The following is a 23793-nucleotide window of genomic DNA, read 5'->3' on the forward strand; positions in this document are numbered from 1 at the left end:
GGCTCCTTACCACTTAGCATGGTGGTTATCGGTCCACTCTGGCCTGGTGAACAGCCTGAGGAAACGGACCAGGTCACGTAGATCTAGTGTCTGTCGTAGTCCTAATACTAACTGCTAATGAATGTGAAAGGAATAATTGCTTCCTTTATGAACTAATAATTATGAATAAAAAGCCATTCATACAAAAAACAAAGGAAAAAGCAATAACAACAACAACAACAAAAACAAAGGGGAAAAGGCAAAATAAAAAAAGGAAAAAGTTATTCATACACGTTTTTAAAACTCTGATGTCATTTATTGGCACAAAAATTATTCTGATACAACATGGAGTCTAGACATGGTACACTTTATACTTTGTGCACTTAATGTTTCTTTTGCTCATCATTCCCAACATGTAGGAGGTGAGGCCTTCCCTCTGTGCTCAGCACCTCCATGACACCGCTTGTTTTCCAAGCCCCTGCTCCAAACACAGAGCATTCCGACCTCACTGGACACATCCCAGAACCGTGTGGGCCACTCCTCTGCACGGTGTCCCCTCTGTGCCTGTGCTCAGCCGAGGCCGCCAGCTCTGAAGAAACCCCCGTCCTAGTGGTCTGGGTCTTGGACTGAAGTGTTACATCGCAGCATCACAGGTGAGGCAGAAGACAGACCTTTCCCACCCATTTTGGCCCATCTTGCAAATGCTGTTGCTGGACCAGTGAGGTAATGGGATGGGTGAGTGAGGAAGTGGGCTCCGCCCGCCTCCTTACAGGCCAGAATCCTAGGACGTGTCCTCCATGATCCGAGGTTTCTGGACTGCGCTGAGTTTGCTGTGTGCATTGTTGACAGAAAAGACTAGGCCATTCTGCTATCAGCAAATGCTTAGGATGAGTTGTGAGTTAAGTCAAAACCCGTAATTCTTAAGTTATGATCTTCTGTTCCCCAAAATCAATGGCTTGATTTCTGTAGTATCACTGTCCTGGGAACCAAATCAAGCCCGTGTTTCAACAATATATTCTTCAACAGCAGCTAGGAAGTTGGTTAAACCAACTTTTAATATACAGTAGTTTTTTTCATTTACATTTTGAAATATTTAACAAAGCTGAACTTTCTGACCACTGTTTCAGCTTAGTGGAAGCATATACCAAAGTACAAAAGGCTCAAGAGAAATGCTGTGGGCACGTCTGGGCCTCCAGTTACCAGAAAGGACACCTAAGAAGAAAGAAAGAAAAGGAATATTTTAATAATTTGGGCTCTTCAAAGCTTTACACAGCTAATCGAAAAAGGAAAGACCAAGGTCTGACAACCCCGGGGACACTGCCTGAGATCTCCCACCACTACTTGTGCAGGACGCACTCATCTTTTCCAGCCAATGCTGAGCCTGCCGCGCTCCCAGGACACTTCCCTGTAGCCCTCTCTCAGCTCTCCCATCCAGCGTGCCTCAGGCAATTAATCAAAGCAGACCCAAGTGGTCCCTGACGTTACAATCACAGGTCATTAATGCGTCTTTTCATCTTCTCTGTCACTGCTCTGGTTTCTCTTTTCTTTGCCCTTCCTATATCTCAGAATTGACAGCAAAAATCCAAAAAGATCCCCCCACCCCGTGAAAATAAGGAGGCCTCACTCTTCTCAACCAGGTTAAATGTACTTTTAACTTATTTTGGTGTTTGCCTTCCAAATATATATCCTTTTTTAAAAATTTTCTTCTTTTTAGAGCAATGAGCACACAAAGTGAGTACAACTTTTAAAGAGCATGAAACTATGATTACACTTCCTGGGTCTCCCCCAAATCCTATGTGTGACCGGACACAGGGAGGGTCCTGCCTGCTATGGACGCAGGTACTTGGAGACGCCTGCTCACCAGCCAATGTAGCACTGGCAGAGGTTTTCGTGGGATGTGGCTTGTTTGATGAGCAGCTCCACTTGTGTTGGGACATCCAAAGTGTCATCATGAGAGAAGTCCCGACCTAGGACAAGGGAAACGGGAACATTTAATCTGTACCTGGTTTCAACTCCTGTTTGGCTTCACTCTCTTTGCAGCCCAATCAGTTTATCCTCATACAGGTGCACAAAGGCTATACGAGAGTTGGATTTTAAATCCACCTCCACGTGACTTGAGCCTTTCCTCCCACCGGGCAGTTGCTTCCATTATAAATTCGTAACCTCGAACCTCAAACAGGCACGTGACACTGCCTGGCCAGCTCGTGCTGCTTCTTTGGCAACATGCCTTTCCGTTTCATGAGGATTATTTCAAGTCCTCTATTCTCCCCACATGTCCAAACCTCTCCTCTGGCTTCTCGCCCTCAGCAGATGCCCTCATCTCCTGAATTACTGAACTGTGACACAGGTTTTGATCCCTGATGTGTTAGGCAGTGTTCAAGGTGCTGCATTTGTTCGTTATGCGCTTCCTCTTCTTTGCTCCCATGACCCTGGAGAGCTGTCCCTCCTCCCATTCAAGGGCAAGTTCACCTGTGCTTTGGAGCCTCACAGTATCAATTACCCATCCTTTCACTTGTGCCCTCAAGCTCTCCCTCTCAAATGCCCTTTTCTGTTTTGTAAACATGTTCCTCTTTTCTATTAAAGAAAAAAAAAACAACACAAAAACAAACCCTCTCATGCAACTCCTCCTCCTCTAGATATGGCCTCTCATCCCTGCACAGCCTAACTTCTCAAGAGTTTTGAACTTGTCTGCTTTCTTTGCTTCTATCACTTCATGTTGCCTTCAATTGCTTCAGTCTGTCTGCCAGGTTCATCCCAGCTCTCAGAAGGTCACCAATGATTTGGAGCCACCTTTGAGCCCTCCGCATCATCAATCCTTTTGATTTCACCTCCTAACAATGATCTCTTGAATTCATCTCCACTGCCACCACCCTAGTCTAATCAACTGTCTAGCTGGGATGGCTAGGGCAGCTGCTCCTTCCCCTATAATCTGTTCTCCATACACAGCCATTCCTTCCCCTCCCCTCCCCTCCCCTCCCTCCATCCCACCTTTCTTCCCTTCCTTCCCTCCCTCCCTCCTTCTCCTTCTCCCTCTCCCTCTCCCTCTCCCTCTGGGCCTCTTTTCTTGCCACACTGCCTCCCACCAGAACAATCTACCCCTAATTAACTCCTCTCAGAGTTTACCTCCTGGCCTGGTTTGCTCAGGTACTTAGATTACATTCCTCTGTCAATGGCAGCAGAGCCCAAGTTCCTTTCTTCCACTTAACCCAGTGAGAATTTCCCTTTAGACCCCGAGCCCTGCAGAGGCAGGGACTCTGTCCGTTTTACCCACTCTGTTTCTTCAGCACCTAGCTCTTGTAGGTACTCCATAAATAATATACCTTGACTACCACTCTACGTGCCAGGCCCTAATGTTAATCACTTGGTACCCCATGTCTCATTGGAGCCTCACTGACTTCTGAGAGGCATTCTCGTCATCTTCAGACCAAGAGACACATGGGAAGCGGTGGAGCTGGGTCTTTGGCTTCCCCGACTCCCACCCCATGTCACACTGTCTGGTCAATGTGACATGTCTCCTTTACAAAAGCAAGCATTTCTCTCCTTCCAGAGTCTCCACTCCATTACAGCTATCAAAGTTCATATTGGCAATGATCAGGGTGGTCAGATTTGCTCTAATACCAGTCACGATAAAAAACTTTCCTGAATTTGGCTGACTTTGAACCCAACATAACTTTACTTTCTTCTGTTAAACTGAGATTAACCACATTACTTGAAGTAAACTTATTAGAAAGAATCAGAGAGGGTTCTTAATTGATGGTTTCAGAGACACTCCAGTTAACAGCATAGTTTAGGCACCAACACCACTAGAAAATGGGAGTGACCACCATTCAAGGAGAGAAAGTCACTCAGATTTCCTGTCCTTGTAAGTAAACATGTCCACATACTCACCAGTGAGCTTATCTCGAACTCTGTTAATAATCTCAATAGCTTTCTTATTTAGGGCCTCTGGTTTGACCAGACCATCTCCGACTGGAATACACAAAAGTAGAAATAACAGTAAGAATTGGATCATCACAACAGGTTCAATAAATGCCCCTGCTTTTCTCAAATGTTCACTTGTGTGTTGAGCAATTCTTCCTCTGTGTCTACCTTTGTCCTCAGAGCATAATGAGAAATTCATGGAACCTTTTCTGCTCAAAGGCGGTTTTGTTGCTTCATCTCATTGACCCTCTTGTGGTAAAACACAGCTGCTATTTTCTTAATGAGCTAGTTACTGGCACAAGTCCTCAGAGGTTGGACTTACTGAAAGAATGGATAGATTCTGGCACTGTGGTCCCCGTTTTCTTATGGGCTGGTTCCCCAAGTTCCACACCATTCAAAATTTCTAGGAGGAAAACAATCAATTAGCAGAAAATTTAAAAAGCCATTGTTCTGAGGTATTAGCTCTAATTCTTCATACACTATATTCCCTCTTATACTGGCCCTACATACCTCTAAGGGGGAAAGGAAGCATTATGTTACTCTTTATGTATTTAAAAGCTTTTAAATCTACAAAGCATGACTTTTCAGGCAAATATTGTAGCATTAATGAAGTGTTCTGACATAGAGAATAGGAATATGAGTCTAAGACCTGGTGACTTATTTGGTTCGACAGAAACTGGCAATAATATAAAGAAAACCAGTTTTCAATGGGTCACACTGAGGATTTTTTAAAATCCTCAATATGTTAAGAGAGAAAGTGAGAGAGAGAGAAACATCGATGTGAGAGAGATACATTGGTTGCCTTCCATATGGGCCCTGACTGGGGATTGAACCTGCAACCTTTTGGTGTACAGGATGATGCTCCAATCAACTAAGCCACCCAGCCAGAGCTGAAGTATTACTCTTTGGAGGAACTTATACATCAATTCTGGGGAGAAAAAGTCCTCAGGCTTTAGGGTCACCCTCCACTGACTATGGCTTTCAGGAAGAGTCTAGAGTCAGAATTATGAAGTTATTTACACAATGCCCTTGTCCACTACGCACCTTCAAAATGAACCCAGTGATGATAATACTTTTTTAATGAGCCTCTGGAACTTAACTTTTAAGGCACAAAAAAACAACCAGGCCTATTCCCATCTGCTGGCATCAGAGCTGGCCGTCCTAATTCCCCGCTGTGTGCCCCAGGCAGCATGGGGAAGTCATCCAATGATGTGGTGAAGAGGTGGGCCCTGAGAGTTCAACAATAAGTCTCACATACTTTGGATGAGACCAGTCACTTACACAAGGTACCCCAGATCCGTGGGTGATTTAGGTATTTAAGGATGCTATCATGTGTCTAGGGTAGAGTCCACACATGTGCAGAGATGTAACCCAGGATTCCAATTTCCTGCCCAGAACACCATTTTCCCTTCTACCCATCCAGATTCCATCTGTCCAGTAAGTCTCAGCTTAAATTCCACCAACCCAAGAGCTCCCTTACCTACTGCAGCTCAGACTGATTACTCTGCTCGCTAAGTCCACAGCCCTTTATTCCAAACCAGATCACGTGTACTTGATTACAGTGGGATGTACTGTTCTCTTATTATTTAATATATATTTTGGTCAATTCTATAATGGGATTCTGTGCTTTAGGGCAATCTCTATGTCACATTCTTTTTGCATCCTTAACATTATTTGGCGCAGCTAAGTAACTAGTTGCAAGTGTTCCATAAACGACTGAAGAGAATATTTACTTTTTTTTACATCCCCAACAGTATTTCCCAAAATGTGAACTGTGTAGATGTTAGATTTTATGAGGAAAGAAGGGACAGGCTGGGGTTTGGGGACAAGAGGAAGGCTAAACGAGGTTAAACAGCTTTACTGTACAACCTCTGAAGAGTGTTCATACACAAACCCTGTAGGGTTCTGGCCCTTGTGGGGCATTACCTTCCTGGGGGCCTTTCTGTGGACCACTCTCTTGGAAACAGTGTTTTGCGTGGTTTTCTGGCTCCTCAGGCAGCAATGTGAGTACACTTCTGCTGCCTGCACCTTTCTACTTCTGAGCTATTAACAATGCTTTAGGATCAAGGTAGTATAGCTAATAACTATCCCAATCCACACCCTGCTCAAGGGCATGCTAAATACTAATATTCAGACACACTTTTAATTTTATTTCTATAGCTACATTAAGATTGGACAGTTGGATCAAAATTTCTGAGCTTTAGGTACCCACTCCATCCTGAGAGGCATTAAATAAAAAAACATATACCAGGTGCTTGGTGCTCAGTAGATATTTCTATACCACGTTATTGAAGTTAAATAAATGCCTATGAGGTGAGACTTTAGCAGTGATAGAATCTTCCTTCCCTTTGGGTGACTTCCCCATATTCAGCATCTGTTCCTACTGTAAGTCATGCCTCCTAAGGCAGTAGCAGAGCTCACCCTGTTCTAAAAACACTCTGGAGAGAAGGGGACAGAATGTGTGTCTCCCACGGGGGCACCCACCTACTGACTGGCCAGCAGAGTAGGAATCTGTCCTTGTCCGGGATCGCTTGTTGCCTTTGGTATTTGCTAGAGAAAGAAGTAAAGGGATGATTAAAGAGTGCCTCAGACTTTGACTTGAAAGTAACTTGGTTGATGTGATATTTTCTTACAATCATAAAAGCATAGTATTTCCAAAAGCTATATCCTCTAAGACAGAACCAAAGGTGTGTCACTCAGGAGTCGTGGGTGGATGTGAGCATGGATGTGCAATCCTGAGGGACGCTCTATCGTCAGGTTGGAGTTAGAGAACGTAAACCAGATCTCCTAAGGTAAAAGCATGACTTAATCGCAGTGATCAGACTCCTCTTGTTAGTGAACTCTTCTTGGTAACACGTTAAGCGCCCAGCCTGTTTTGTCTTCCAGATGGAAAGTATAGTGTCAGTCACCGGTGACTGACTGGGCGCTTAACGTGTTAATAAACTTCGAAGGAGGTGGGAACAAAGGGCAGAGGGAGATATTGCTGACTCAAATCACAACTGTTTGCATTTCCTATCAAAATTCCAGCTTGTTACTCTACATAAAACCTAAACAAACAAAAAGCACTGAGGTACTTCATTTATACTGAAAAATATTTTAGATAATATTCAAATTGGTGACTGGAGTTTTATGTTCTGGTTAATAAAAATACTTGAAATTCATTTCCAAACACCAGAGTACTTTGTGAAATGTAATGCAATTGCTCAGTAATACAGCTCAGGCTCCAGGCTTGAAAGGCCACAGGCTGGTGAAATGTACTGAGTCAAATACTCCTCATTTGGGAGGGTGCGGACTCCAGCTCCCAGGCACATGCTAATACTCACTGTCCATCAGCCTCCAGTTCAGCAAGGGGTCGTAGACAAAGGCTTCCAGCACAGCCATGACGCTGTCCTTGTGTTCCCGAAGCACTTCCATCACTGTGTGGCATGTGATTCTATAGTTGCCATCCAGACCGGTAACCTGCACAAGGGCCAGAGCCACTCACCACACAAGTCACTGATACTGGCCCCTTAAGGCCTCAGGACCAAAAGTCAGGCAGTCGAGAGGGTCCACCACCCGCACTGAGGAAGCAGACACAGGCCAATACCCATGTATCAGGCTGGGAATGTCTTCAGAGCAAGGGATCAGTGAGGTCACAATTGTGATTCATATGAAACATTGTGATTCATGTGACATAAAAAATGGTAATACTTTCAAAGATTGATTATTTTTATTTTATTATTTTTTTGTTTTTTTCTTTTGTTTTTTTTCAAAGATTGATTATTTTTAAAACAATGGAAAATACCAGAAAAAGACTACAAAAATACTCCAGGCATTTTGGGGAACTGGTGAGCTCTAACAAGCAAGTCCGTTGTCAGGGTTGTAACTGTATTGCCCCTATTTCAAAGCAGCTTGTTACCAATATCGACTCACCTCCATAGCATTGGTCAACATTCTTGTCAGTCTAAATGGAATCTTCTCTGGGAATTTCTCTCTGGTCATAGCAACCTACAGGGTGATAAAGGGGAAAACCCAGTCCAGTCGTTAGATTGTTTTCTTTAGCTAATGCCAGGTAAATAGGGGGGCTTTCCTTTCCTTTCTATTTCAATTAAGCACAGAAATGAAGTAACTTGAGTTTAGTGAGGGGACTTGAACAGGGATTTAAAAGACAACTAAGAAGAAAAAAAGAGAGAGAGGGAAAGAAGAAACAAAAAGAAAAAGTGTGCATGATGCTCAGGCCTTGGACCAGCAGGCCGTGCGGAGGGTGAGGGTCCTCCACTCAAAGAGGCTCAGTGAGTGAGTGGCCCTTACCCCAAGGGCAGTTTGAATCCAACTAAACCAAGTATTAAAGAGCATGGGTTTCATTCTTTAGACTGACTTCCTAGCACCTTGGCAGGAGAGGCAGGGGTGAGCTTGAGTTTGCCAAAATGGTCAGAGGAGGGTGAAAACTGGTCATCCGGGAAGGTGAGCTTTCTGTGCTGCTCTGGAACATGTGCTCACCTCAAAGCAGTCCCCAAAGTCAATGTGCAGGATCTTCCCACTCAGCCGGTCCAGCATCAGGTTGGATGGGTGTCTTTGAGAAACAGAATAGAGACCGGGAGGGTATCAAGAGAGCAACACTGATAAATAAATCAACAAGTATGTGATACTCTAGGCCACAGGTTGGCAAAGCACAGCTGTCAGGCCAAATCCCGGCCCCCACCTGTTTTTGTAAATAAAGTTTTATTGGAACACTGTCATGCTCATTTGTTTAAGTATTGCTCCAGGATGCTTTTGTGCTACAACAGCAGACATGAGCAATTGTGACAGAGATCGTATTATATGGCCAACAAAGCCAAAAATATTATCTGGCTCTTTAAGAAAAAGTTTGCCAACCCCAGCCCTAGGCCTGAAACAGGATTTATCTGAGTGAATCACAAGTTTCCCACGATACCATGATAATCTAGTCACAAGATAAATTGTTCCTGGCAGCGCTGGCATCTCAGAGTGACAGGCTCTGTCATTACTGCTCAGACCTATCACAGGGCCTCATCGCCCTGAGCCCCGAGCCCATCCAGGCAGGACCACCTGAATTCTGTAAACAGGCATTCTGCTTTTTAAAAAAAACACAAGTATTTATTATTTTTGTGTGATAAAATTATTTTTACTCTCAAATAAGTGTATGAGACATGATCCCAGGAGAAAAATAGTGGACATAAGAGAAGTAGTTTTTAAAAAAAGTCTGTTGAGTCAATTTCTGAACATTCCTTAACTACTATTCCAGTCAGTACATTAAGATGAAATTTATTATGAAGAAATATTGGCAGGATCTACTTTGGTTGGTTTCAATTACAGAAATAGAATTATTTATCTTAACATAGTGGTGATTGATAAATGTTTATTGAATCAATCAAATCAACTGGATTTAATATGGTTTTTTAATACATGAAACCAATCTATGCAGAAAGTAGTACCCTTGAACTATGATTTTCCTTCCCTTTAGTTTGATGTGTTGCTCGCAGGCACGGATAATAAATAGGAGACTAAGGTTGATGCCGCAAAAAATGCCTAAAGTACAAAATACAAACATTTACCAATGGTCAGAAATCTCACTGGAAAACAAAATAAAACCATTCAAGAACACCACAATGGGGAAAGAAGACTTAAAGAAACAAATGAAACTCACTCACCTATCGCCCAGGCCCAAAATATACCCAACCATGGACATGACAGCTAAAGAGCGGGTATAATTGGTTCTTCGATCAAACCACACCTAGAACACAGGAGCACGAGTGAACCAGGCTCTGGAAACTTTAAATAGTTTCCACATAAGTGTACACAATCAATTATTTGCTTATATTCTATCATAAGCAGTTAGAATGTAGAATGGAATAAAGATCCCATTCACAATTACAAAAAATAATAAACCATGCTCAAAATAAACTAAAAAATGTGCAGAACTTAGATGAATAAGTAAATTAAACTCAGCTTAGAAATGTAAAGACTTGAATAAATGAAAATATCTATTTAAGGATATCCACTTAAGATTGTCAAGATATCCTCCCAAATTATTAGATACGTTTAATGTAATTTCAATAAAAATTCAGTGGTACTTTTTTGGGGAACCTTGACAAAATGTTTCCAAAATGTATCTGGAAAATGGCCAATGAGAAGAGACTTGTATTAATAGTACGGTACTTGAGGAGAAACAGGTAGAAAGATCAATGAAAGAGAATAGAAGCTCTAGAAAGAAATCCAAAGGCATATAAGAATTTAGTGTATAAGGAAAAAGGAGCCTGGCTGGCATGGTTCAGTGGTTGAGCATCTATCTATGAACCAGGAGGTCACGGTTCAATTCCTGGTCAGGGCACATGCCCGGGTTGTGGGCTCGATCCCCAGTGTGGGGCATGCAGGAGGCAGCCAATCAATGCTTCTCTCTCATCATTGATGTTTCTATCCCCTCTCCCTCTTCCTTCCTCTCTGAAATTAATAAAAATATATTTAAACAAACAAACAAATAAAAAGAATCTTTTAAATAGGGGAAGGATGGGTTATATGGTAAATATTGTGGCTAGTCATCATAAGAAAATAAAATTTATATCCTAATGCTAGATTCCAAATTGGATTAAAGATTTAAATGCAAAAACAAATCTTATAATTATTACGATATATGTAAAAAGATATAATCTTGAAGTGCAGAGGGCCTTTTTTTTCTTTTTTTTTAATTAGGGTTTTTCTAAATATAAAGCTAAAGGCACAAATTTTAAATAATTAAAAATCTGATAATTTATAACTTTAAAAATGCCTGTATATAAAAAACAAAACAAAATTCAAAACCAAGGAACATACCATTAACAAAATTAAAACAGCAAATAAACAGGTAATTTATAACACACATGAAAAGGATTTAATCACCTTAATATATGAAGAACTCAAATACTATCATAAGTAACAGGAGAAACATTAAAGTACTAAATCTACATCTGCTAAAGTGCACGGCTTACCCATTTAATCTTTGTAATAAAAGATTGCACATAATCTCCAGCTAATCATGACAGAATGCGCCCACAGGAGCATGAACACGAGAAAGCCTCCTGACAAGAGTGGGTGCCAAAGTGCAGCGTGTGCGTGGAGCCGAGAGTGCCGTACCTCGGAGCTGGGGCTTTTCAGCCACAGCAGCTTGGCCAGGTCGTCCCCGGCTGTGTTATTGACGGCGTGCTCAAACACCTCGACCTTCTGCATCAGAGTTAGGTGATCGTAGTCCGGAGCCATCTGTATCAGGACACAACCATTCTGAGAAAGCAGCCCAAGACAAGCAGCTTAAACCCAGGAAGAAATAAGGCTGAGGTCGAGGCAGAGCTGGTTCCAATTTCACCACCACAGCCAAAAGGAGAAGTGAAATAAGAACGGTGCAAAAGAAAAAATGGGAGGGGCCACTCTCACCTAGGACCACCGGAGCTGCCAGAGCTGAGGGTAAAACATCAGGCCTCACAGCAGCACAAGCCCACTGGTGAGAATGAGAGCACTGGAGGGGTCACGTTTCTGGGTAACAAACAATTCTTTCTCATCACCTACACAGCTCCTAACATTATTTCTCCACAGGCCAGGGCTGTATGCATTGGGTACTATAAGTCATATTGTGCAGTCTCACCTCGGATGGTGAAATCTTAAATTTTGGGCTTTAGGGTCCTTCTGTTTCTTAGAGAAGGTTGTCTTCTTTAGGACTGATTTCCTTAAACCTTCTTTAATGCCTAATTCCCTCAAATCGATTTTCAGTGATGGACATACAGAAGAGCACAGAAAAACAGCTTTGCATAGCCTTCCCCACCTGGTCAAGTTCGCTCCGAGACGTTATAGGGCTGGGTCTGGCAGCGCATCACATACCCGCAACATGATGCGATGCTCAATGTTGAGAAGGATCTTCTTTTTCTCCCTGTAGTCCCGGATGAGGGCATGCAGTGTGTCACAGTGGGGGACCCAGCCGATGAGGCCCGAGTTGGTTGATAAAGGAATGACTGCATATCTCTGGATGCTGGTGCCCACAGGAAAGGAGGATTATTGTACAGTAAACAGAGTACACCTTTGACTGCTCATGGCACATGCAAACTAGTTTCAATGAACCTTCTGCACAGGGCTGTTGTGAGGTGTGTGATGAGGACATTGGCAAAGAATAAGGCATCACAAAAAGATGGTGCACTGACAGTACAGAAGCACAGCAGTCTCTCAACCAGCCTGACAAACTCAGTGTTTTGAGGGGAAATTCAGTGATTATTTCTAAGCCTAAAATAACCTCTCACATGTTCCAACTCAGCTTAGAAATGTAAATATTCATATTCTTAATAGAAAGAGGGGTAAGAGTACTGAGGATAGGAAAGGTCTGGCTGGGCTGGAACCCCACCTCAGCTACAACACATCAAACTTGCAGAATCTCCAGTCTAATGGCCACAAAGTGTTCCATTCTGGATCCTTCAGAGGTTGTTAAAGACATTTCACATGTGAATACTCTAAAAATATGGAAGATTTTTCTTTTTGTTTGATACCTTGGCTATCGATGGCTTCCTGTCAGGTATATATTTTTCTTATTTTTTTTCATATAAGTACGTGACTACATAGGAGAGGTGTAGGAAAAAACTAGGAGACTTCTCAAATCATTGCCATTTCCATGCATCCGGAATACCTGAGGTTCTTCCGAAGAGACGTTGGGTCATTGGCCAGAAGGGTGTTAACCAGGCCGAAGAGCTGCATCACTCGCTCGTCCTGCCGCAGGTCTTCATGGCCCTTCAGGAGGAAAACAAACTCATGCCCGTTGCTGCCTGTAAGGAACGGTAGGAGCAGTTAGTGGAGATCAGAGGGTCTTACACCTGTCAGGGGGTAGACCACCACTGTCTTCAAAAGATCCTGCAGACTGCATATAAAACTCCCTAGAATTGATAAAAAGAACACAGCCCTGCTTTTGATGCTCCCTCAATGTGATGTTCAAATTAAAAAGAGCCCGACGTGTGGCTCAGTGGTTGAGTATCGACCTATGAACAAGGAGGTCATGGTTTGATTCCCAGTCAGGGCACATGTCCAGGTTGTGGGCTTCATTTCCAGTAGAGGGCGTGCAGGAGGCAGCTGATCAATGATTCTCTCTCATCATTAATGTTCCTATTTCTCTCTTCCTCTCCCTTCCTCTCTGAAACCAATAAAAATGTATTTAAAATAAATAAATAGCCCTAGCCAGTTTGGCTTAGTGGATAGTCAGCCTGTGGACTGAAAGGTCCCAGGTTTGATTCTGGTCAAGGGCACATACCTGGGTTGCAGGGTCCCTGGCACTTGTTGGGGCGCATGCAGCAAGCAACTAATTGATGTCTCTCCTTCCCCTTTCCACTCTCTCTAAAATTCAGTGGAAAAATATCCTCAGGTGAGGATTAACCAAAGTGAATTAATTAATTAATTAATTGAATTTAAAAAGCTCTGTCTTTGAGGACCAGGAATGATTCTTTTTATTGTATTTTAGAGAGGGAGGAAGGCAGAGAGGGAAACATCAATGTGAGAGATACATCGATTGGTTGCCTCCTGTATGAGCCCCAGCGGGGATTAAAGCTGTGACCTTCTGGTGCATGGGATGATGCTCCAACCAACTAAACCACACTAGCCAGGGCAGGACCAGGAATGATTCTGCATAGAAATGGTCTTCTGAATGTTTCCCTTCCCAACACACTCTGGCCTTCTCTGTCCTGCTCTGACCTGAGAAGCCTGGCCTCTCCAGACTCTATCACCTGGGCCCCCAGTTGGGCTTGGCCAATGAGGGCACTGGCAGGAGGTAAGAATGCAGGAAGAGAGAGAGAGAGGTCAGGGTATAGAATGCAGGAAGAGAGAGAAAGAGGTCAGGGTATAGAATGCAGGGAGAGAGAGAGAGAGGGGTCAGGGTATAGAATGCAGGAAGAGAGAGAGGTCAGGGTATAGAATGCAGGAAGAGAGAGAGAGAGGTCAGGGTATAGAATGCAGGAAGAGAGAGAGGTCAGGGTATAGAATGCAGGAAGAGAGAGAAAGAGGTCAGGGTATAGAATGCAGGAAGAGAGAGAGAGAGGGGTCAGGGTATAGAATGCAGGAAGAGAGAGAGGTCAGGGTATAGAATGCAGGAAAAGCGAGAGGTCAGGGTATTTGCCCAAAACCCAGCCTGGCCACAGTTCTAGAAGCAGCTACGTCCCTCTACCTGAGCTATAGCTTCTGGTGGTAAAAGCCCTTGATGGGTCTGGAGAGTGGGGGGAATAGCTTCTCACTGTTGGTTCTCCTAACTCTGCTCACACCTCTGGAAACAGCTCCTTCATTAGGTCTCTTTAAATATTGCCGGGAACCTGACTGACACATGTTTTAGTATTAGAAGATACCCGTCTGTGGAGAGACAATCACTGTGGACAAGGAATTGGTGCTGATGAATAATCACTGCATTTAGAAAACATGAGCATTAGTACTAAAGGCAAAAGACCGCAAAGTGCCACCAGAGTACTTAGGCCTCCCAAAACTATCCCGACAGGTAGCAAACCTCTCTGTGAGAACTCATTCCCACTTGTTTGGATTTTACACAATCATTTCCCACAAAGACGGGCTGTGATGGTAAAAAAAAAAAAAGAATAGTCCAGAGCTCAGAGGTCTTCCTTCAATGTAGCCTGTCACGTCCACGCACCCTGATGGCTCGGTGGGCCTCACCAGTTCCCCCACCGCTGCCTCAGTTCCTCCATGCTGCAAGCTCACAATGCCCCCCACTTGGCTTTGTGTAGGATCGTTATGCTTCACTTACACAAGAGCAGCTCTATGAAGGACTAGGAGTCCCAAGGAGGATGGAATAAGGAGAAATCCACTTGTCCTCTATTCCCCTCACAGTAAACACGGGCGAGACGAAGCATGTGAAAGATTAGTGTGAACAGCAAGCAGTAATTTCCAAGCCGGGGTAAGGGTTCAGCCAGGGTGCGAGGGAGACGCACATAGTGGTCCTTACCCATAAGTGTCAACTTCCGGGGCCTCTGCTTGGATGTGATGACTTGCAAAGATGGTGCTATGGACTGAATGCGAATGATTGGCTGGTTGGGGTCATATGTTCCTGGCACAGCCAACTCAAGGTCCCGGCACATCAGAAGTTTGGGGGAAACATATTGCAGCTCTAAGGATGTGAGCTGTGAATAATTACCACAGGGATTAGTTTTCTGCCTCCAGGGAGGAACTAAAATGCAATTTAAGTATTTTTTAATGAATTGCTAATAGCAATGACTTGTCCCAAATTTGCAAGTACAAGTAAAAGCAGATGCTTCGGGATTAGTGTTAGAACATTTGCAGGTAGTAAAACAGAAAGGACTATAATGACAGTTAATCCTGCTAGAACCTGAAGATCCTACCTGAGGCAGCTGCTTTGAGATTCGTCTGAACACATGGTAATAGAGGTCCCAGGCTTGGGTGAGGTCCTTGACATTCCCTGATTTCATGTACTTCCTGCACCACTCTTGGGCCTCCATTAAATCTCGACCATATGCCTGAGAGGAATGCAGGGGAAATTCACAAATGGTCCCGGGTGTTGATTTAAGCCGCAGGTTAAATCCCAGCAGACAGCAGCACCCCTCGGAGCACACTGGCTGGGAGGCAGCGGCACAGCTGGCTCAACAAGGGCCGCTCGGCAGCTCTCCAGTCCTGGAGCTCCCAATTTCAGGATGGCTTGTTAGGTAAAGTAGGATCTTGTGACGGATCGTGTGGTTTTCCACTTAAAATTTTTGGGGGGTTTATAATTTAATGACAATTAAATTTCTGGTGTTTTTATATCCTGTGACCTCTGACACAGCACAATTTATTCAAGTCAGTAGAGAGGCTAGAAGGAAAGGGGTCTGACAAAGGCTCTGGGCCATGTCTGCCAGGCTTTGCTACCCCGTACCTGGTTAAAGGATGTCTCCTTCAGCGTCTGGGGTCCCCGTTCCATCATCGCGTGCAGGGGCTCCAGCACCTCAAACATGCCTTTCACGTTCCTCTCCCCAAAGTACAAACGAGAAGCTTCTTCCAGGCCTTCGTGCCACATCTCATGCCAGAGGATGGCCACTCGGATGAGTTCCTCACTCACCTGGATCCCAAAGGGGAGGGGAGAAGACCAAGGATAAAGGAAACTCAGAATGTCTTGGAGAAACAGAAGGTGCTCTTTCTGGCAGCCAGAGGGAGCATGCGGCACTGTCATGAGGAAGATAAACAATAGCTCAAGCCCTCTGGCCCGGCGACCAGGGTCAGTGGAAGCCCGCACTGCTCCCGACTCACCATCATGGCCTGCTGCACCAGGGTGTTACTGTGCTCGCACATGTTCTTCAGAATCTTGTTGGCTGCATTGTGACGGGCTGTGGTCGTAGACTTAGAAGCCACAGTCAGGGGGTAGATGAGGGCCTGAAGCAAACAGAGAGGAATATGTGCAAACATGTGTGAAAGGAGCCTGACACTAACTTTAAGGAGGATGACAAAAGAAACTGTATGATCCTGATGCTCGTTTGAGTACCAGGCGGGGCCACCGCTCTCTGAAAAAGGCTACTGGGATGCCAGCGGGGCAGACGCTTCTAGCAGGATGGGGGGCTGGCCCCATTTCCTCACTGTCTCTGGAGTAGCTTTAGGGAAGGCTGAGCACCAAAGCAAAAGGCAGCTGTCAATGAGCAACTTGCCCAAGGTCTCCACATACCTGGGGGTGGTACCGACCAATGTCTGTGAGAAGCTGGTGAATGAGGCGGCCCACCAAGGGCCTGGGCGTATCAATTCTTGCAATGAGCTGAGGTATAACCTTTATTAAAAAAAGACACAGTTATGCAGCATCTGAGACATGGAAACAACTCTGGTTATTCTGGGCAAGGACTAGCTCTTGTCACTTGTTTTGGTAGATTCTGTTGGGCACTGAAATGGTTCATTCCCTTCAGTTCTCTAAAAGAAACTAACGAAAATATGAAGTCTGGACCTTGGGACCGATCCCTACTTCCTCACCACTGTACTCCCTGCTACCTGCTACTCCCAACACTGCTTGGCTCTAAGAGGAGATGGAGGAGTGAGAGCTGACCCATGCTCACCTGTAACCACGTGTCTATCTGGATGGCTTTCACCCCTTCCACTAAGGCTTCATTTACATCTGGCCAGTGACCATAATCAAACCATAAGGTGAGGACTCTGGAAAAGAAAAATGACAAAGTCACAGGACATTGTTTCCCGGCGTCTGTGTTTCTCACCTTTAAGACTGAGAGGAGAAGAACTGGCAGGACCTCAAATCAGTGGCTCTCCAAGGTGTTTGCTCTCAGGACCACTGCGAGTGGGTGGGTGGTGGGGGCCGCAGTGTTCGACTAACACCACAGGATCATCCCAAGTGAATAATCATTGCATTCAGATAAGGTGGAGGGATCACCATGGTACAAACTCAGAAATCTAATAGATGGGCCCATGGGCAACACAGGGATAATCTTTGCACAGGTACAAAGAGTCACCTAGACACCAGTGGCAATTCAGAAACCTGACGCTTGGCCAGTTGGATATCCCAAAACAAAAGGAGGCTGCCCTTGTCACCTGCAGCCTCTGGCCTGGCGGGTCCAGGCCATTTAGTTAGCCTCTCAGAGTTGGCTCTAAAGCTGGGGGAGTTCACCAATATTGCAACAAACAGGTGAGTTTCTTCTTCTCTATGGGACAAACCACAGGAAGACTCCTCAGGCCACTTCTCCTTAATCTTTGCAGGTTTCACCCACAGGGGTGGGGCCTGCACAGCTGTTACTCTTGGATGTACTGATCGGGGTGGGGAAGGGAAGGAGCACTTTATGTATAACTTCTGTGTTCTGCCATTCCCATGGCCTACCAGTTTCCCCTTCCCGTTCCTGATACCTGAGAGTATCCTGGAGGTTGTTGCCTCGTGACAAGGAGATAGAACGGAAGAAGCCTTGGACGGCGGGGACAGTGTACATCAAGAGGGTTTTGGATAGATCCTGTAGAAACGTATGTGTTAGTGACACTCTTGTCTCAGCTTTCTCATCTGTAAAATGGGCAAAAGCATACTAACAGCACCCACCTCCAAGAGTGGCAGTGAGGAATAAATCAGGCAATGCATGAAAAGCCTTTACTTCGGTACCTGGCGCATAGCAGGTACTCAATAAATGGCAGTGGTGTCATAACTGTTATTACCTTGGGGTAATGGTGGCTTCCTGAACAGGGTGGCAGAGGAGGTGGGGCTGAATCTCTGAACAGCCCAGGGTACACGCTGAACTGACAGCCCAAAGACAGAGGAGGATCCCGCCGGGCTGTCCTCAGAGTGGACCGGCAGATGTGCACGGCCACCCACGCACACAGGTGCAGGGCCTTGGGAGGATGAGCTCATGCCCCGGAAGAACGACAAGGAACTCGTTCTTTGGCTCGGGGCTATGTCAGCTCCCCAAACACAAGGATGCACACAAAAGCTCCAATGATGCCACACGGCAAATAAGCAATGCTTTCTAGCTCCATCTGGAACTTTGGAGGAAAGCCTCAGATTCCTATAAGCCCAACCACGTGTCCACTCAGAGCGCCTGGTGCCTGAGTCGGTCCCCGGAGGAGGAAGGGCTGGGTACCTCAGCGACCTTCTTCTGCAGAGGAGAGGGTGTAGGGCTGTTCTCGCTGCTCTCAGCCTCGCTCTCGCTGTTGCTGCCCTCAGTGCTGGTGGCGGTGGTGGTGGCAGCTGCTGTGCTGGAGGCAGTGGTCGTGTTGGTGATGTTGGCCCCGCTGGCGTGACGCAGCTTCTTCTTCTCGTCGCGGGCTTGGTTCTGATGTTTGTAGTGGAGCACAGCTTCGAAGTTCATCACTGCCCACGCGTGCCAGGCCTGGGTGGGGCAGAGTGGGGACAGACAACGGGCTGTGACCAACAGCAGCGGAGGGGGGCTTGGGCATCAAGGGCTGAGAGCCTGAGGACAAAGCTGAGGAGGAGCGCTGTGACTGCCCTTCCTCATTGGTCAGTGGAGCCAAACTTCAACTCAGCTCGATGTGGCTCACTCATGTTGTGGCACCTACTGCATTTGACACTGTGGTGTGCTGTGGGGGAAGGGCATCTGAGAGGAGCAAGCCCTGGTCCTGTTCAGGGACCTTCTAATCTAGGAGGGGGCTCACTCAAACCTGAAGACAGGCAGAATGCGACAGGGGCCATTAGAGACGGATAATGGGAATGCCAGGGACAGGGCCTGGAAAGCTTCACAGAGGGATTTGGGGTAGGTCTTGGGCAGCCTTTGATGGGCAAGGAGAGAACAAGTGAGAGCAGCGGTCAGGACTTCCTGGCGGGGGAAGAACAGGGACAAAGATGCAGGCGGGGCCAGCACAGGAAACAAAGAAACTGATGTGACTGAAGCTTGGGGTGTGTGCAGGACGGTGGTGATGGGAAGGCTAGCCAAGTGGGGGGTCAGATCACGGAGGGGCCGGCATATCAGGCCCAGGAGGTCCCGTTTCATTCTGTAGGAGATGGAGCTTTCCTTTGGCAACAGTGCATAAACCAGGTGATTTCAGAGGGCACAGGTGCAGGGCAGTGATGGTGAAAGCCTTAACCAGGTCATGTGACAGTGGGAAAATGAACACATTTACAGCACCCAGACATTGTGGAGGGTGAACTTTGCTCACCGTCTAGCCCTCACACCTGGCAGCTCAATGGCTGTTTGCGGGAAGGAACCTAATGCTTACTGGATAAAGGAGGACTAATCACACTGAGGTTTGGGCCGCAGTGATGCTATGGCACAGCACTGAGTGGTGCAGGAAGCCTGAGGCCGCATTGGATTGGGCGCTTAGTAAGTTTGCCATTAGACTTTCTAAATAATCATAAAATTCCTTTGTGTTCCTTGTTAAAACCTTCCTTTAATAAAAATGTGTCCATTTCTTCTCCTAAGCAGAGAGACTCATCATAAGTGAACTTTACTTGATGAGTAAGAATTATACAATGACCAGGTTCAGTTCTCCCACATCCTCATTTACTCAACCAATACCTCTTGTATATCTACTATGCACCAGGTCCTGAGCTGGGGACACGGTGACAAGACAGAAGCAGCCCCTGCAAGCACAAAGGACTACACCACAGATGGAGAAGACAGCATAAACCCATACTAGGCAGGAAAAATCTAAAATTTCTAGAAGCAGTTTTTTTCATGTGATTTGTGTTTTTCCTAAATGTTGGATGAAGCAAAGTCATCTGGTTAGGAGACAGCTCAAATTAGTATGGTTCCAGATATTTAAGAGTTTACTGGATTTACTTTTCCAGCCCTGGACTGAAGCTGTCCTACAGTATGCTGATAGCATGAACGGGGCATTTTTTAATAAAGATAAGATTTTTGTTTTAGATGCTTCTGTGATCTTCAGATACAAGTTTAGAGCCCCGGGGGATTAATTCACAAGGCGTTAGCAGGTTAAGAAGATACGGGAAAGAAATCAGTGACATGTGCTACACCAAGCAGCTATTACCAGAAGGTCCCTCAATGTACACTTCCAAGAACTGCTCCTCTATTGTCAGTTGTATCTTTTATGCATTTCCTAATTCTGTTTATCTTCTTGAAAAGTTTCCTACAGCATAACAGGATGTTACCCAGAGCTTTCCAATAAAAACAGAGAAAGTTAAGTTCTTAGATGAAGAGCAGCAGGAATGGAAGTCAGAAAGGAGCTGGGAAGGAACAGATGACCCAAGGGAAGATAAAGCTCCAGAGATTAACCATGTGTCCAGATGCTCCTAGGAAAACAAGCAGCTAAGGGGCTGGAAGACAGCAGCCATGTGTGTAACGAAGGTGTAATAAATCTTTCTCAAATAAAAGAATCCATCTTTCTACACTGATTATACTTCTAAGGGGCCTGACAGACCGGCTCCCGGCACTCAAAGTAGCAAATTCACAGTATCAGACCAGCTGCCAACCACGAGCACGAAGGAGCACAGCGGGCTGTCGGGTGCTGGGGTGCCATCTGGAGAAGGCAGGGCTGGGAGCCCCGCGCCCTGCGTCAGGTTACCTTGTACCAGCTGCGGTCGTGCTCCGTGGCGGCGCTGTAGTACTGCAGGACTTTGGGGATTGTGCTCTCATTGATGCCCTGGAGGTTCAGCTGCCACTCCCCAAGTTTCAGGAAACACCTGGAAACAGAGAAACAAGCCCCTCATGTTGCTCCCAAGGAGTTATGGTGGAGAGCACTACAGCCTTTCTGAGGTTACACTTGCTCTCAGGAAGCAACATGATAGAACCAACAGAATTGCAAACTACATGGGGTGGGGTGCGGGGGAGGGAGATGGGCGTGTGGGATAAATTTTTATGGTATTACTAGAGGCCCAGTGCACAGATTCATGCACCGGTGGGGTCCTTCGGCCTGGCCTGTGGGGATCGGGCCGAAACTGGCTCTCCAACATCCCCCAAGGGGGCCTGGATTGCGAGAGAGCGTTTCTCAGGTGACGCACCCTGAAATTGGGCTCCCTCCTCTCTGGTTCTGGGTGTGTCAGCCAAGAACCACAGCTGCCAAGTCACCGCAGCTCGGCAGCTCCTGCATTGAGCGTCTGCCCCCTGGCGGTCAGTGTGCACCATAGCTACTGGTCAGCCGGTTGAAGGGTTGGCTTAGGCTTTTATATATATAGATCTTTTCTTCTTGACCTTTATCCTTCAATGCTAGCTTAAACCAGGGACCAGGGACAGTAAGTTTGTATGGACCTATCTTTCCCAAATCCAATTTTGTGGGTGACAGCAGTGAGAATAATTTCCTTATTGCCGCATGCCATATGGCTTCTCCCTCACATTCCCTTCTCCTCCATTCTTCATAGTGACAATATTCACAGCTAGCATTCACTGACTGCCACTCTGTTCCAGGTACTGCTCCAAATGCTTGACAATGTATTCTCTTCGTTAATCCTCACACCACTTAATTCCACCCTAGAAAATAGGAACTCTCACTATCTCCTGTTTATACGATGAGGAACTGGAGGCACAGAGAGGTTCAGTAACTTAGCTAAAGTCACACATCAAATCAGCAGCACATCTGGCATTTGGAAACAAGGAGTCTATCTCTGAAGCCAGACACCCAGGAGGGGAACAACATCTGTGTGCTCAGGGGCTGCTGAGTCCTGTGGAAATAAGTAGCAGAGGCTTGGAGCAGCACAATTTGATGGCTGCCTGGGATCCCTACAGGAAATGGTGAGAGATGGAAGCAACTGGCTGCCCAAGAAGCCTCGAACATTCCCCTTGCTGCAGAGGCTGCTGGCATGGCAGGGCTGGAGTGACTGGCCCTGGCCAGTGGGGACCTCACCGGGCCATGAGCTTGTGCAGCTCCTGCTTGTGCTGCTGGTCCTCGGTAGCGATGGCGTGCTGGGCCTGCTGCTGCATGGTCTGAACGAAGTGCTGCATGTGCTGGAAGGCATCGATCTGTAGCAGGACAAAGACACAGGGAGCCACTTGGCATGGGGCCCAACCTCATGGGAAATGTCACAGGCATGTGAGCCAACCCCTCTCTAAACAGAGCACCTTGAATGCAGGGTAAGAACTTACTGGACAGAGGACCAGCTGGGCATGTTGCTGGGAGAAGGCTGGGCTTTTCAGGAAGATTCATATTTTTTCAACCCAAGTCTCAGCTCTCCTTTGCCAACTGTAATTACTACTTTAATAAGCCTTGGAAAAGCTACTTGCCTGGCTACCCGAAATAACAATTCATATGAAGTAATTTGAAATAACTGCTTACTTCACTATCAATATATTGCCCTGGGGGAAATTAGGCTTATGGGGAATTATTTCAGCTAGTAAAACTTTAGTATTTGTTTAAAACACCGTGGTACCTTGGACACTACAGCAGAACAAAAACTACAGTTAAAAAAATCTGATTGAATCCTCAGTACCCAAATCAGAACACAGAGACAGGCAAACCCTCCGTGCATCCACGGGGAAAAGGTCACTAGCTAAGCAGATACCCAGTTGAACAGGGTGGCTTAGCAGCAGTATCTTCAGGGCAGCCTCAAGCAGTTAAATCTTTGTATGCAATGGGATTTCATACCAAGTGAGCAGAGGGCATTTGGGTTAGAAACAGAAGTTCCTGGTAAACAGGAAAACAGACATTAGGAACAGGTAGCTGAACTAGGGAAGAGTAGAGACAGCCAGAGATCTGGGAGTCAGTTACAAGCCATCTGTACAAGCCCGCCACATCCAGACACACAGTATCCTGATGAATTGAGTCCATACATGAGCCCACAAACATCAAAAGCACAAATGGAAAACATGGTGAAAGTTCAATCTCCTAACGTAGGGAGGAGACACAGTATGTGAGAATGTAAAAAAGAGGCTATGGCCCTGACTGGTTTGGCTCAGTGGATAGAGCGTCGGCCTGTGGACTGAAGGGTCCCAGGTTCGATTCTGGTCAAGGGCATGTATCTTGGTTGCGGGCACATCCCCAGTCGGGGGTGTGCAGGAGGCAGCTGATCAATGTTTCTCTCTCATCAATGTTTCTAGCTCTCTATCCCTCTCCCTTCCTCTCTGTAAAAAATCAATAAAATATATTAAAAAAAAAAAAGAGGCTATGTGTTCTTGGCTGCAAAAGAGGAGGGAATAGAATAAACACTTCAAGTAAACAAGGTCAGAATGATCTTACAGTAAATCATATGAGTCTTCTTTAAAAAAAGAAAGAAAAAGGAAACATGTCAGTGATGATGGCTTGAAGGAAAATGAAACTCTCTGGCTTGGGGGCCATGGCCAACCTCAGATACTTCTCAACATCAGGAAGTACTTGGTATTAATTTAAGAGTTAGGGCTGGCACAACTCCCTCACAAGCTGGCCTGCGTCCACCAGGACCTACTTTTCGTTTTTGTTCCACAGTGGTACTCGTGCCGACCTCTTTCTTTTTCTCTACCTGAATAAAACTTGCTTTGTTCTCACTCCAATTTGTCCTTGAAATCTTTCCTGGGCGAATCAAGAACCTGGAGGTCACCTGACATGTGAAAGGTCCTG

At 45.7% G+C, this 23793-nt stretch overlaps 1 protein-coding gene across 1 annotated transcript in view; it reads right to left on the reverse strand.

The window, feature by feature from the left end:
- Window positions 1-269: 269 nt before the first annotated feature.
- The window catches only part of MTOR (mechanistic target of rapamycin kinase), a 109874-nt gene continuing 86350 nt past the window's right edge, over window positions 270-23793 (reverse strand). The window contains 22 exon segments of the mRNA XM_023744955.1: window positions 270-1191; window positions 1841-1946; window positions 3868-3948; window positions 4223-4303; window positions 6385-6450; window positions 7224-7359; window positions 7813-7887; window positions 8380-8452; window positions 9549-9631; window positions 11008-11130; window positions 11743-11890; window positions 12536-12671; window positions 14840-15014; window positions 15234-15368; window positions 15761-15943; window positions 16132-16254; window positions 16541-16639; window positions 16920-17016; window positions 17716-17816; window positions 18435-18683; window positions 20833-20950; window positions 22108-22223. Coding sequence (XP_023600723.1) covers window positions 1176-1191; window positions 1841-1946; window positions 3868-3948; window positions 4223-4303; window positions 6385-6450; window positions 7224-7359; window positions 7813-7887; window positions 8380-8452; window positions 9549-9631; window positions 11008-11130; window positions 11743-11890; window positions 12536-12671; window positions 14840-15014; window positions 15234-15368; window positions 15761-15943; window positions 16132-16254; window positions 16541-16639; window positions 16920-17016; window positions 17716-17816; window positions 18435-18683; window positions 20833-20950; window positions 22108-22223 — 2520 coding nt within the window. The 3' untranslated portion in view covers window positions 270-1175.

Source organism: Myotis lucifugus, unplaced genomic scaffold (genome assembly GCF_000147115.1).
Source record: "Myotis lucifugus unplaced genomic scaffold, Myoluc2.0 scaffold_501, whole genome shotgun sequence".
Classification (NCBI taxonomy): domain Eukaryota; kingdom Metazoa; phylum Chordata; class Mammalia; order Chiroptera; family Vespertilionidae; genus Myotis; species Myotis lucifugus.